The 15,199-nt window shown below is 40.5% G+C and overlaps 1 protein-coding gene across 1 annotated transcript; it reads left to right on the top strand.

Moving 5' to 3' along the window:
• Positions 1–4,149: 4,149 nt before the first annotated feature.
• LOC100981722 (peptidyl-prolyl cis-trans isomerase A-like) lies at positions 4,150–9,430 on the top strand. Its single transcript, XM_055109426.2, has one exon. It carries the CDS (start codon positions 8,066–8,068, stop codon positions 8,588–8,590), a length of 525 nt encoding a protein of 174 aa, XP_054965401.1. The 5' UTR covers positions 4,150–8,065; the 3' UTR covers positions 8,591–9,430.
• The last annotated feature ends 5,769 nt before the right edge of the window (positions 9,431–15,199 follow it).

Raw genomic sequence — 15,199 nt, 5'->3', positions numbered from 1 at the left:
ACAGATGCTTGGACTCCTCTTTCCATGGCCACATCCAGAACCACTCCTTCTGTGACCTGCTGCTCAGGCCCCAGCTAAGTGACATAATGCACATTCAGGCCTGCTTGAGGAGGGCCACATGTGATCTAGTTCACAACTATTAGGACTTGGGGACCCCAGTCCAGGTCCTTTTCACTGTGCCACCAACTCCCTTCTCCCAGCTGCCTCCCAGTCTTGATGCTGGGACACTCCTCAGAACATCAGAAATCTCTGTTCCTCCCCAGACGATTCAAGACTCTCTGCCTGGTTTTATGTTGACTTTCTTTCAGTATCTTCCAATGCTGATTGTTCCCCATAATTCTAAAATGCTATCAATTCTATTTCTCATGCCAAAAGGTTCTGCTTGGAATAATAATACTCTTTAAATGCCCGTGGGGGACATTAAGACTATAAGAATAGATTTCATTAAAAGCTTCATTCACCTGAGCTGAAATGAAACCAAGCTGACAACTAAGCCAGCTAATTCTAGTTCAATCTAGTTTTGTGGAAACATCACTTGTGCTTTCCTGACTTGGGCAGCGAGTTCAGACAGATGGTAGGCTGAGCTAGTGACAAAATACTCCTGCAAGTACTGATGGTTTCCACAGAGCAGGGGCCCCCGCAATGCCCTGGATACTTGCAGAGATGCTAAGCTTGTAAAGGAACTTGCCCTACCATAGGCAGCGGGTTTGATCATCAGAACACACTTGCAGGATATACAGACCAGAGACCATGTTTGTCCACCCGCTGTACAGACGGGAAAGCTAAGCAAAAAGTGATTTGTTGAGTGGCCTAAGGTCACATGACCCGCATGCAGCATGGGGTCAACTCAGAGCCATGTCCTGACAGTCAGTGTGCTTTGCGGCCATTCCTTTTGTTTCCTTTTGGGGGTGTGGGGAGAACTGGTAGTAGTGTTTTTATTAACAAATAAAAATTGTATATATTTATGGTGTACAACATGATATTTTGAAGTATATATACATCGTGGAATGACTAAACTAAGCCAATTATCATATCTATCAACTCACATATAATTTTTTTGGTGAGAACACTTAAAATCTACTTTGTAGTAACTTTCAAGTATACAATATGTTGTTATTAACTGTAGTCACCATGATGGACTGTTGATCTTTTGAACTTATCCCTCCAGTCTGACTAAAATTTTGCACCCTTTCACTAATATCTCCTCCTAGCCTTTGACAACCACCATTCTATTCTCTGCTTCTGTGAGTTCATCTTTTCGAGATTCTATACATAAGTGAGGTCATGCAGCATGTGTCTGTGCCTGGTTCATTTCACTTATCATAATGTCCTCTGAGTTCATTCACATTGTCACAGATGGCAAGATTTCCTTCTTTTTTAAGGCTGAGTAGTATTTTGTTTTGTGTTTATACCACATTCTCTTTCTCCTCCCATTCAGTGATGGACAGTTAGGCTGAGTGCATATCTGTTTGTTTGTCTGTTTGTTTGTTTGTTTTTGAGATGGAGTCTTCCTCTGTCGCCCAGGCTGGAGTGCAATGGTGCGATCTTGGCTCACTGCAACCTCCGCCTCCCAGGTTCAAGCAACTCTCCTGTGTCAGCCTCCTGAGAAGTTGGGATCACAGGGGCACGCCACCATGCTTGGCTATTTTTTTTTTTTTTTGTATTATTAGTAGAGACGGGGTTTCACTATGTTGCCCAGGCTGATCTCAAACTCCTGACCTCAGGTAATCCACCCGCCTCAGCCTCTCAAAGTGCTGGGACTTCAGGCATGAGCCACGGTGCCCGGCCAACTGAGTGTATATCTTGGGTATTGTGAATGGTGCTGCAACCAATATGGGAGTGCCACCATCTCTTCCTATGCTGATTTCATTTCTTTGGAGATATACCCCGTAACGGGATTGGTAGCTCAATTTTTTTTTTGATTCGTTGAGCCACTCCTTTTCAACTCTAGTGATTTTTAAGTTGAACCTCAAGTTTTTTGTTCACATGACCACATATTTACCTGTGTGCTATTCTCGCTTTAAATGGGAAGAGTTCGCAGTTTTAACAGTCAAGCCCTGAGGCATCAACGCCATGCAGCCGACTGCACTGCTCCACGGCCTCTCTCAGGGTTCTTTCCATACCTCTCCCACCATAGATAGTTGTTCATTCAGCAGATAAACACCAGATGTGTACTGTGTGCCAGGCACTGTGTCAGCAAAATGGATGTGGTCCGTGTACCCAGGAAGTTCTAGAATTTGGTGGGGCATGGGCACCAAGCAGACCTCAAAGTACAAATGCAGTTATACAAGAGAGGGAACTCCTTCCCCTGTCTGTCCAAAATCACTTGAAAATTAAGAAAAATAATTTAAAATAAGGAAAAGTTCCTCAGGGGGCCTTATTTAGATCACAATACTACATAGAAAATAAGGGAGTTCTTAGCAAACCAAAATTTTTTTAGATTCCTGGAAGATGCTAAATAGCAAGGCTCATCCTGAGAAGAAATCAGAGGGAAGAGAATCTTAGCCTAAAGTGTGCCGGGGAGAAATGTGGTGTCAAATCTCACAAATATTCTGAGCCAAGTTTGTGAGTCAAAGAACAAGGCCACAGCGAACCCTGGGGTGGAGCCATAAGGCTTCTGTGCTAAGCCGCATGGAAATTCCTCTTCCTCATGGGCACATAGGGAGAAAACTCCTCCTAGCCATGCTACAAGGGAGGACCATGTGGCTGCTTCTGTGCAGCAGGGCGTGAGGAGGGGTGATTCCAGCCTCCATGTGCCAGTCATGCTGAGGCACAGAAGAGTGAGCCTGAGTCCTCCTCACCCTTCCGCAGCTGCAACAGTGAGGCCCTGGGTTGTCATGGCAGAACCACGAGATGGAGCCAACTAGATCTCTGCGTCTGCATGGGCCACCACTTCCTGGAAAATTGCATCAGAATTTAAACGAGTGAGAAATAAGTCCTTGATATGAAGCCACAGAAGTGGCCAGGTTGAATTTGTTCCTCGGCAGGGTAGTCTGTTCTGTCTAATGCAGGTATTTACTTGAGCAGATGTTGAGACCCTTTTCCTCCTTTGCAATCCCTCAGCTGCAGGGACCAGTCATGTTTGCACTCAAAATTAAATCCAAGTACTATTTTCCAGAGAAAGAACTCAATCTGCCTGGAGAAGAGCGCTCCTATAAAAGCTGTGGCTTGTCAGAGAGGCCAGAGCAGAGCCTGAGTAACACCAGCTCCCCAGGTCAGAGAAGAGGGGAAAGGAGGCCGTTCCAACTTGGAGGAGAATATCCTGAATGAGTGACTCTCTCCTTGACAGCTGGGCTTTTGCCCTGCACCCACACACCCTAATGCAAAGTTCACCAAGAGACTGTCTGAGGACAGCTCGGAACTCTGCTGAATATGCAATATGGCATCACTAAGACTTTGTTCCCCGGGAAAGAAAGGTCAGGAGTGAAATGAAATATGTGTTTACTAGATAAGATGTGGGTAATATTTCCATGACTTTAGCTGCAGGCATGGCTGTGCCAGAATGCTGACTTCATCATTTCCAACAATTGGTAAAGAAAAAGGAAAAAAGGAAAAAGATACCCAGGATACTAGAACCAGCCAGAACAGATACATAAATTGGAGGAAGAGCCAGTGCTGTTGCTTCTGGGATTCTCCATGACTGACAGTCATGGGTTGGATCTAGCCCAGTAAAGCAGCCAAAAGTGAATCACAGACCTGAAGGGATATGTGCAGCTCCTGGGTGAAGGACACTGGACTCCTTTGGTCTGTGAAGGGCAAATCATACATTTTTTGTTTGTTTTTGAGACGGAGTTTTGCTCTTGTCGCCCGGGCTGGAGTGCAGTGGCGCGATCTTGGCTCACTGCAACCTCCACCTCCCAGATTCAAGCGATTCTCCTGCCTCAGCCCCCCGAGTAGCGGGGATTACAGGTGCCTGCCACCATGCCCAGTTAATTTTTGTATTTTTAGTAGAGACGAGGTTTCTCCATGTTGGTCAGGCTGGTCTCAAACTCCTGACCTCAGGTGATCCACCCGCCTCAGCCTCCCAAAGTGCTGGGATTACAGGTGTGAGCACTGCACCTGGCCAAATCGTACATTTTAAAGAGGATAGACAGGCAGATATGAGAGCCAGTTGATTACCAGCTGGTGATGTTGAGCACGCACTGAGACACCACAGCTCCCTCAGTCACAGGAGCGTGCATGGCACTGGTCTGGCGAGCATGGCACTGTACTATAGGAGAAATGAGGTTAAAAAAAAAGCAGGAATTCTGGAACGGTGCACTGAGAGCTAGCATAAATCAGCCCTTCCATAAAGCATCAAAAGTACTCGCAAAAATTGTCCGAATAAACTTTTGTAGAGCTCTGGAAATTAACCATGTTTGCAACAATTGCAGGAGAATTTATTCTAGAACACAGCACCTCAGTCAGAACACTGGGGCTTGCGGCAGCATAACCTGCCACACCTCATTCTGCTCGCCCAGCTCAGGGAGCCTGGAAAGCCTCACAGCCACAGTGCCTGTGAAAACCAGCAGCCGTGGAACCATCGGAAAGGGGGAAATTGTATTTGGAGTGTCTCAAAAAGTCCCATCCTCAGAGTTACGTCACTAATTGGCCTGTCTCACAGGTCTGTGGAAAAATCCCATTTACAAGCCATTTCTCAAATCATGAATGACATGTGCTTAAATGTCACAGCTGCCTGAGGCTGCAATGCCAGCTGGGACAAATGAGATCCTGGCCAAATCATTAAAAGGGAGACACAGGGAGCAAAAGGCCCAGCATGGGGCCGAGGATGAAGGGGATTGAGGAGCTCTGACATATTCCTGGGGTCCTGGAAGGGCTTCTGTCGGGGGGGTGCTGTGACCATGCCCAGGTGAGACCTGGCCAAACCCTGGGCTCTCACCTGCGGCTGCCCTTGAGGATGCGCACAGGCAGTTACAGACTGTATTCATGTTGCCATGTGCCTCAGCAATCGCACAGGGTGCCTCCGCAGAGGGGCAAAGGCTTATCAGTTCAAGGAATTTAAGGAAACCTCTGTTCAATTATTGCCTGACCACTAAGGTAACTGAGCAAAGAGTTCGTGGCTTGCACACTACAGAGAATTCAGACTCCACAGAATTAGTGCAGAAAAGTTACTTAATAAACAAACAGCAATAATAGAAACAAAACAGAAACAGTAGCAACAACAAACTGTTTTTTGGGGTGGGAGGGAGAGGGATCTGATCTCTAAAGTTGCCACATTGCACTATCTAAAATGTCTCACTTTCAACAAAACTATATGAAACATACAAGGAAACAGGACAGTATGGGCCATCAACGGAGATGGGGAGAGCAGTCAACAGATACTTTCTATTAGGATGCTGAGGTTTCAAAAAAAGAAAAAAAACCACTTAAATAAGCTATTACAACTATGGTCAGGAAACTGAAGGAAACCATGTGTAAACAATAGAAGAAAAATATGACAATAGTCTCATCAAATAGAGATTATGAATGAAGAGAGATATTATAGAGATTTTTAACCAAGAGTGATATTATAACCAAATACTGAATACAAATTCTGAAATTTGAAAGTACAATAACTGAAATAAAATAATCACTCGAGGGCCTCAACAACAGATTGAGCTGGAGAAGAAAGAATTGGTGAACTTGAAGATAGATCAAATGATATTATACAATCTGAGGAAGAGAAAGAAAAAGAATGAAGAAGAAGGGACAGAGGATCGGAGACCTGTGGAACATCATCCACCAGCTGTGATACACATAATCAGAATTCCAGCAGGGGGATGGACAGGAGTGCAGAAAAAATATTTGAAGGAATAGTGGCCAGAATCTTTCTAATGTAACGACAAACATTAATGGACATGTCTAAAAAGCTCAATAACTCTAAGTAACATAAACTCAAGGAGATCCATACCATAACACATCAAACCATCAAGAGAATCTCAAAAGAGAAGAAAAGAGGCCTCCTCATGGACAAGGCTTCCTCAGTAAGATTAACAGCTGTCTCATCGTCAAAAGACATGGCAGCTAGAGGGAAGCAGGATGCCTTATTCAAAGTTCTGGGGAAATAAGACTATAAACCAATAATTCGCCACTGAGAAAATATATTTTTCAAAAAATAGGAAAAAAGACATTCGCAGATACACAAAAACAAAATTTGTCACTAGCCCTACAAAGAAATAATAAAGGGAGTAATTCAGGCTACTTTGAAAGCATACTATAAAGTCACTCAGATGTCCACAAACGACACAAGAGCACCAGCAAAATACCTACATTTTATGTGTAAATATAAAGAACAGCATAAATATATTTTTCAGCTTTATTGAGGTATGATTGAAAGCCAAAAATTGTATATATTCAAGGTATACAGTGTGATGTTTTGATATATGTATACCTTGTGAAATGCTTACTACAATCAAGCTAATCAACACATCCACCACCTCACAAAGTTGTCTTTTCTGAGTGTGTGGTGAGAATACTTAAGATCTACTCTCAGCAAATTTCAGGTAGACAATACATTATTATTACTATACACACCCAGCTGTACATTAGGCCTCCAGAAATTATTCATCTTATAACTACAGGTTTATACCCTTTGACCAACATCTCCCCATTTCTACCACCCCCAGCCCCTGACAACCACCATTCTATTCTATTACCATGAGTTCGACTTTTTAAAGATTTCACATAGAAGTGAGATCATGAAGTATTGGTCTTTCTGTGTCTGCCTTATTTTACTTAGCATAATATCCTCCATGTTTATCTGTGTTGTCACAAATGGCAGAATTTCTTTCCTTATTAAGTCTGAATAGAATGTATATTCCATACACATCACATTTGGCTTTATCAATTCATTCATCAACTGATGCTTAGGCTGTTTCCATATCTGGGCTATTGTGAATAGTGCTGCAATGAACAGGGGAGTGCAGACATCTCTTTGATATCCTGATTTTATTTTGTTTGGATAAATACCCAAAAGTAAGATTCAAAATGCAGAAAATCCTCAACAAAATACTAACAAACCAAGTTCAACAACACATTAAAAGGTTCATACACCATTATCAGGTAGGATTTATTATTGGGATGCAAGGATACTTTACCATAAGCAAATGAACAAATGTGATATATCATATTGAAAGAATGTTAAAAAAAAAAACTCTCTCAAAAAAATTATATGATCATCTAAGATACGGAAAAATTTTGTGATGAAATTCAACATCATTCTTGGATTAAAAAAAACTCTCAAAAAATTAGGTATAGAAAGAATATACCTCAACACAATAAAGGTCATATATCACAAGCCACATCTAACATCGTACTCTACAGTGAAAATCCAGCAGCTTTTCTTCTAAGACGAGGAAAAAGACAAAAATGTGAACTCTTGCCACTTCCATTCAACGTATACTGGAAGTTCTAGCCAGAGCAATTAGGCAAGAGAAAGAAATAAAAGTCATCAAGTCAGAGAGAAAGAAGTAAATGTATTTTTCTGTAATTCTTCTCCTGTCTGATGTAAAAGACAGCAGTGTGAAGCAATTATTAGAATGCTGTGTTGATTAATTTAGACTGCATAAAGAGGTAATTGTATAACAATAATAGCACTAAGCAGTAGAGAAGAAATGAAGTTATACAGGAGCAAAGTGTCAATATACACGTGAATTAAGTTAATATTAATTCAGGTTAGTTTGCTATAAATTAAGATGTTAATTGTAATATCCAGGGTGACCATTAAGACTAACTCAAAACTCATAATAAAGGAAACAAAAAGGGAATTGAAATGCTACATTAGAAAATTTTTACTTAAGACAAAAGAAGTCAGTAAGGCAGCAATAGAAAAACAAAGAAATAAGACACACAAAAAACACATAGCAAAATGATAAAAGTAAATTTTACATTATCAGTAATGACATTAAATGTAAATGAATTAAACACTAATTAAAAAACAGTTTTACACAATGCATAAAAAATGAAAACAATGTCTATGTATATTCTTTCTACAAGAGACACACTTTAGATGAACAGAAATAAACAGATTGAAAGTAAAAGCATGAGACATAATGTAACATGCCAACAATAAGCAAAGAAAGTTGAAATGTCTATAATAACAACAGGCAAAATAGACTTCAACAAAAATGTTATTAAAGCCTTTTTAGATGCCGCTGCCACCAGGAGCCCTGTACTATCAGCCATGGTCAACCCCACTGTGTTCTTCGACATTGCCATTGACAGCGAGCCCTTGGGCCACGTCTCCTTCAAGCTGTTTGCAGACAAGTTTCCAAAGACAGCAGAAAACTTTTGTGCTCTGAGCACTGGAGAGAAAGCATTTGGTTATAAGGGTTCCTGCTTTCACAGAATTATTCCAGGGTTTATGTATCAGGGTGGTGACTTCACACACCATAACAGCACTGATGGCAAGTCCATCTATGGGGAGAAATTTGATGATGAAAACTTCATCCTAAAGCATACAGGTCATGGCATCTTGTCCATGGCAAATGCTGGACCCAGCACAAATGGTTCCCAGTTTTTCATCTGCACTGCCAAGAGTGAGTGGTTGGATGGCAAGCATGTGGTCTTTGGCAAGATGAAAGAAGGCATGAATATTGTGGAGGCCACGTAGTGCTTTGGGTCCAGGAATGGCAAGACAAGCAAGAAGATCACCATTGCTGACTATGGACAACTCTAATAAGTTTGACTTGTGTTTTATCTTAACCACCAGACCATTCCTTCAGTAGCTCAGGAGAGCACCCCTCCACCCCATTTGCTCACAGTATCCCAGAATCTTTGTGCTCTAGCTGCAGTTCCCTTTGGGTTCCATGTTTTCCTTGTTCCCTTCCATGCCTAGCTGGATTGCAGACTTAAGTTTATGATTATGAAATAAAAACTAAATAACAGTTGTCAAAAAAAGAAAAAATAATCAGTCAAGATTGATTGACTGAAGATCTAACAATTACAAATATATGTGCACTTAACAAACAATATAATCCCAAAATACAGGAGAAAAAAAACCTGACAGAATTGAAGAACGGCATGGACAATTTAAGAACAGATGGAGACTCCAGTAATCCACTTTCAATAATAGCTATAATAACTAAACATAAGATCAGCAAAGAAAGACAACACTGTAGAGGACCTGAACAACATTAAAAAACAAATGGAGCTGGCAAACATTGACAGAACATTCCACCCAACAGCAGCAAGATATATATTGTCTTCAAGAACATATGAGATATTCTCCAGCATAAACCATATGCTAGTCTACATAAAAGCCTCAATAAATTTAAAAGAACTGTAATTATACAAGTACGTTTTCCCACCACAAGTAATTAATCAGAAATCAATAACAGGAAAATATTTGGTAAATTCACAAACATGTGGCAAGTAATAACATACTCTTAAATAACCAACAAATTGAACAATAAATCACAAGTAAAATTGGACAATACTTTGAAATGGATGGCCAACGAAAGAAAAAATTGCCAAAACTTATAAAATGCAGCTAAGAGAGAATTTTACAGCTGTAAATGCATATTAAAAAAATAAGAGCCGAATACATAGAAACAGAGTAGAATGGTGGTTATGGGAGAAGAGGAAAATGGAAAGACATAAATCAAAGTGTATACAGCTGCATTGATCCAGGATGAATAAGCCTAGAAATCTGATGTACACATGAGAACTATAGTCAATAATATTGTGCTGCATAATGGAAATTTGCTAAGAAAGTACACTTTAGGTGCTCTTGCTACACACCCACATAGATCAAAAAGAGGTAACCTTGTGTTTGTCATGGATATGTTCATTTGCTTGTCTGTAGCAATCATTTTACTATATATGTATGTCAAAACCTCATGTTGTATGCCTTAAATATACATAATAAAAAATTTTAAAGTAAGAAAGAGGCAAAATCAATAGGTTAACTCTCAACCTTAGGAAACCATAAAAAGAAGAACAAACTAAACCCAAAGCAAGTATAAGAGGGAAATAATAAATATGTGATTGGGTTTAAATGAAACAGAGAGCATAAAAACAGTAGAGAAAATCAACACTATCAACAACTGTACTTTTGAAAAGATAAAGGTTAACCATTCTTTAGCAAGACTGATCAAGAATAAAGAAGACAAACTCAAATTAATGAAATTAAGAATAAAACAGAGGACATCCTTACTGACTTTACAGAAATTTATTTAAAAAACAAAAACAGAGATTAGGCTAGGTGCATGTGGCAGGTACCTGTAGACGCAGCTACTCAGGAGGCTGAGGTACGAAGATCACTTAAGCCCAGAACATCAAAACCAGCCTAGGCAGCACAGCAAAAACTCTGTCGCTAAAAAAGTTTAGTTCAATAAAATTTTACAGAAACAGAGATTATAAGGAAGTAGTACTATGAAGAAATAGTATGAAGAAGTCTCTGGCAAAAAAAAAAAAGGATAACCTACAAAATGAACAAATTATTAGAAAGAATTAACTCACAAAACTGACTCAAGAAAAAAGAGAAAATGAAATAAACTTACAACAAGATATAGAATGAGTAATTTAAAATACCCCACAAAGAAAAGATCATGTCTAGATGGCTTCACTGGTTAATTTAACCAAACACTCAAAGATAAATTAATCCCCATCTTTCACAAACTCTTTCCAAAATAAGAAGACTCTTTCCATCTCATTATATGAGACCAGTATTACTCTAATATGAAAACAAAAGAAAGACATCACAAGAAATGGAAGCTAGAGACCAACGTCTCATGAATATAGATGCAAAGAACCTCAACAAAATAGTAGCAAAATGAATACAGAAATATATAAAAAAAGATAATCAAGTGCAGTTTATTTCAGAAATGCAAGTTTGATATAACATCTGAAAAGTCAATTTAAGAAATAATAATAGAATAAGGACATAATCCATATATTCATCCCAATAGATACATAAAAATGATTTAACACAATCTTGTTGAGATTAAAAAGATTCAACAATAAGAACTCAAAGTAACTTACTCATCTTGAAAAAGAGACTCTATGAAAAACCTAAATCTAAAAATAGCAACAAGGCACAGATATCCCCTCTCGCTACTTCCACCTCACACTGTACTGGAGGGCTAACCAGGGCAATTGGGAAAGAAAATCGTAGGAATAAAATGCATTGAGATTAGAATGGAAGAAGCAAAGCTATCTCTATTTATAGATTACATGATCTTGTACATAGAAAACCCTACAGAATACACAAGCACACACACACAAACTTTAGTATACAAAAGTGCTACAATTTAATGTAATAAATGGTCACTGCATAGTACAGAATATAAACATTAAAAGCCACTAGAATAAGAATAAGTGTGGCAGCAATTATTGGGTGAAGGACCTATACTTTAAAGCATCCAAATCAGCTTGGTGCTAGGATTGTTTGCTGTGTTTGTTTTGTGTTGTTTACAGTGATGAGTAGAAGCCCTGAGAATTTAGGACACAGTAGAACTTGAGCAAAGGGTGTTGGTGGGCATGGGGTGTGTGAGGAACAGAGCACAGGGAGAGGGTGTGGAGAGGCATGGGTCTGACTGGAACAGCAGAGACCAACGAAAGTGTCTTTGTATCCAAAATCCCACCCTTGAATGCAGTGAGACAGGAAGATGGACAGCCCCAGGGAACAGGTAATTTAGGTTGTGTCCTCCTGCAGGATGGGAAGCCTCTTACTATTAAGATGGAACTCTGAATACATTGGAAAGCTGGGGACCCTGGCATTACTGCAGCCATCTAAAAACAAAGGGGAAGAATCCAGACTGAGAAGAGCCAAGAGAGGTCCCTTCATGAAATGGTACATGAATTCCAACCGACCACACCACTTCCTGTGCTGTGAACCAGTGAAATCCCTTATTGCTCAATCCAATATGAATCATGTTTCTCTTCCTTGGAGCCCAAAGCACTCTAATCGATTTTTAACAAGAAAAATAATTATACAGTATTTCTTCACAATTGATATAGATAATTTTATCTGGTAATATGACTACTTCATTTGGTACATCTGCTTGTCATTCATGATTTTAGCAAGATCATAGATCAAATAATCCTTTTCCAAGTGTGATTTACAAGGCAACAAGGAGGCTCTCGTTTAATTGTGCTCAGAACCTGGCATGGATATTAGCACAGAGGCTGAATTACATATTTTTCTAAAGTAGGTTTAAAAGAAGGAGACCCACAAGGGATCCAGATGCCTATATTACCCTCCTTGGAGATTAATGGATCACACAGGAAAAGGAGATTCCTAGGGTCAGACAGGGAATTAGGCAGATAAAGGACAGAAAGAGGAAAAACAGAGAGAACTGAGAGACAGAGAGGTGAAACAGGGCCAGAGGATAGGACAGAGATGTGAAAATTGGATTTAAGGGAGAAATGTCTATGCCCACACACTCTGCCCGAACATCCACAGCATATTGGTCTTTACCAACACTTCTAATGTAAGTTCCTGTTATCGTCATAAATAGTTGAGTGAAAAAAGCTATGTAAGACATGGGTAGCGTCGGGAAACGTGATGAATTTTCCATTTGATGGATTGATCTGTGGTAAGTTAACCTAGACTAGCCTATCCCTATCTCCATCTGTACTGCAGGGAAGCCCATACTTGTGGTCTTTGCCCCCAGAGTTCTGGGAAAACATCCAGTTCCTAAATATCCTGGCCCAGGTTCTCCAGGAGCCTCGCATCAGCTACCCACATCCCAGAAAGCTGAGCCACACAAGCTATTTGTTACGTGTTGGGACAGATGCTCATGTAAGAATGATAGCTCATCCCAAAAATGACACCCATGTCACTGAGCCTCATCCCTTGGGGACACTTGAGGCAGGGGAGGAGCATAATGGAGGAAAGACAACATATCTACTCCTTTCACATCCTCTCATGGCTTGAGAATGACTCCAGGAAAAACTGTTGACTACCACAGATAAGCCCGTTTCCTAAAATCTGAGTGTTTGTGGTGAGATGTTGCCATGGGCTGCATCTGTCTCAGCCTCCACATAACAGAAGCCAAAGGCTTTGCCTCATAAGTTTTTTTTATTATTATTATACTTTAAGTTTTAGGGTACATGTGCACAACATGCAGGTTAGTTACATATGTATACATGTGCCATGTTGGTGTGCTGCACCCATTAACTCGTCATTTAATATATTAATGCTCTACCTCCCCCCTCCCCCCACCCCACAACAGGCCCCAGTGTGTGATGTTCCCCTTCCTGTGTCCATGTGTTCTCATTGTTCAATTCCCACCTGTGAGTAAGAACATGCGGTGTTTGGTTTTTTGTCCTTGCGATAGTTTGCTGAGAATGATGGTTTCCAGCTTCATCCATGTCCCTACAAAGGACATGAACTCATCCTTTTTTATGGCTGCGTAGTATTCCATGGTGTATATGTGCCACATTTTCTTAATCCAGTCTATCATTGTTGGACATTTGGGTTGGTTCCAAGTCTTTGCTATTGTGAATAGTGCCGCAATAAACATCCGTGTGCATGTGTCTTTAGAGCAGCATGATTTATAATCATAAGTTGTTTTTAAATGAACAATTAGGAAAAATAAAAACAGTAGCAAGAACAGCAACAGCAGTGCACTCTCTGCCATTGGAGGCAATGTCAAAGTTAATCTTTTTTTTTTTTTTTTTTTTTGAGACAGAGTCTCACTCTGTTGCCCAGACTGGCGTGCAGTGGTGTGATCTCAGCTTACTGCAACCTCCGGCTCCCGGGTTCAAGAGATTCTCCTGCCTCAGCTTCCCAAGTAGCTAGGATTACAGGTCCGCATCACCACACCTGGCTACTTTTTGTATTTTTAGTAGAGACGGGGTTTCACCATGTTGGTCAGGCTGGTCTCAAACTCCTGACCTCGTGATCTGCCCGCCTCAGCCTCCCAAAGTGCTGGGATTAAGTTCATCATTTCTTAATGAGCAATTAGGTTTCTAGTTAATGTAAAAATAGGCAACATTTCCTCCTTGAGTCAATAGGCACCATGATAAAAAGACACAAAATGTGCTAATGCAGGCTTCTTATGGCACATGTCAGGCCTGAAAACACATCTCAGCTTATCACAGACAACAGGAAAGAATGATGGTATATTCCTGAACAGGGACCTATTTATGTGTCTTTATAAAAGGCACATTATCTGTTTCAAGTAGCTTTCACTGAGATTGAAATCACTGCCTTTATGAATAAATAGTAGTCTCCCATTTCACAATCCAAGGCCTAATCTAAACCTTCCCTTTCTTTGGGTGAACTGTGTAATAATGCGAATTGGTTCACTGGTACTAAAAGCAAAGTGGGAGTCAGACAGCCAGGTTTAAGTAGAGGTTCTGCCAAACCAGTCTGTTGGTGAATTTGGACAAATGAGTTCACCTCTGAGCCTCAACCACCTCCTTTCTGCAAGGCTAGGTGAGTACAGCGCAGGCACTGGAGCATCACACAATGTAGGCATATTTGATGCCCAATAAGTGACGTCTGTGACAAAGATCATACAATGTGAGACACTCCACCACAGCAGCAAGCATGGAATAAGCTCATTTTATCCCAAATCAACGGAGTCCATAAAGTCGTTTTCCTCTTCTGTGCTCAGTTTTTACTATACACATAAAAATGTGGTCTTAATTTAGAAATTTGTATGTCATTAATTTTATTGCAGGAATGGCTAAATTTGGCCTCTATTAATAGAAGGCATCAGCATCTACATTTCAAATCCCAAGTCAATTTTTTCAAGGTTGTGCAAAACAGTAATTTAATAATTATCCACCAATCTGTAAGCACAAAGTCTGCCTGTAGTGGATGTTCTAATTTCACTTTTCCTCTTTTCATCCGTTGGGGGCAGGAAAGGAGCTCATGTGATATGTCTCCTTGAAGCCTTGCTGTGTTGGTCAGGACCCATCAGGAAGCAGATGACTCATCTATCTGGGTTATTTGTGGAAAGGTTAATAAAAAGACCATGCAAAAAGTGTGGTGAAGGTACAGAGAAAGCACAAGAAATGGTCGGTCAGGTATTCTGGGGGCAGTAGCAAGGGCCAGGAGAGCCTGGCAGAGCAAAGGAAGAAAACAGTTTCCTAACTCCAAAGAGGGCGGCCATATGGAGAGAGCTGCTGGTACAGAGGGAAGGGAGTTTGAATTCCCAAACTTCCTTCACTTCTCACCCTCTGATCTCCTAGTGCTTCCACTGGCTGAACTCTGGAAGTCAGAGGGAAGGGAGCCCATTCCAAATGAGGCACAGAGAAAGGCAGA

The sequence above is a fragment of the Pan paniscus genome, chromosome 13 (assembly GCF_029289425.2).
Source record: "Pan paniscus chromosome 13, NHGRI_mPanPan1-v2.0_pri, whole genome shotgun sequence".
In the NCBI taxonomy this organism is placed as follows: Eukaryota; Metazoa; Chordata; class Mammalia; order Primates; family Hominidae; genus Pan; species Pan paniscus.
The sequence above is the reverse complement of the archived record's forward strand: the minus strand, read 5'-3'. Positions and strand labels throughout refer to the sequence as shown.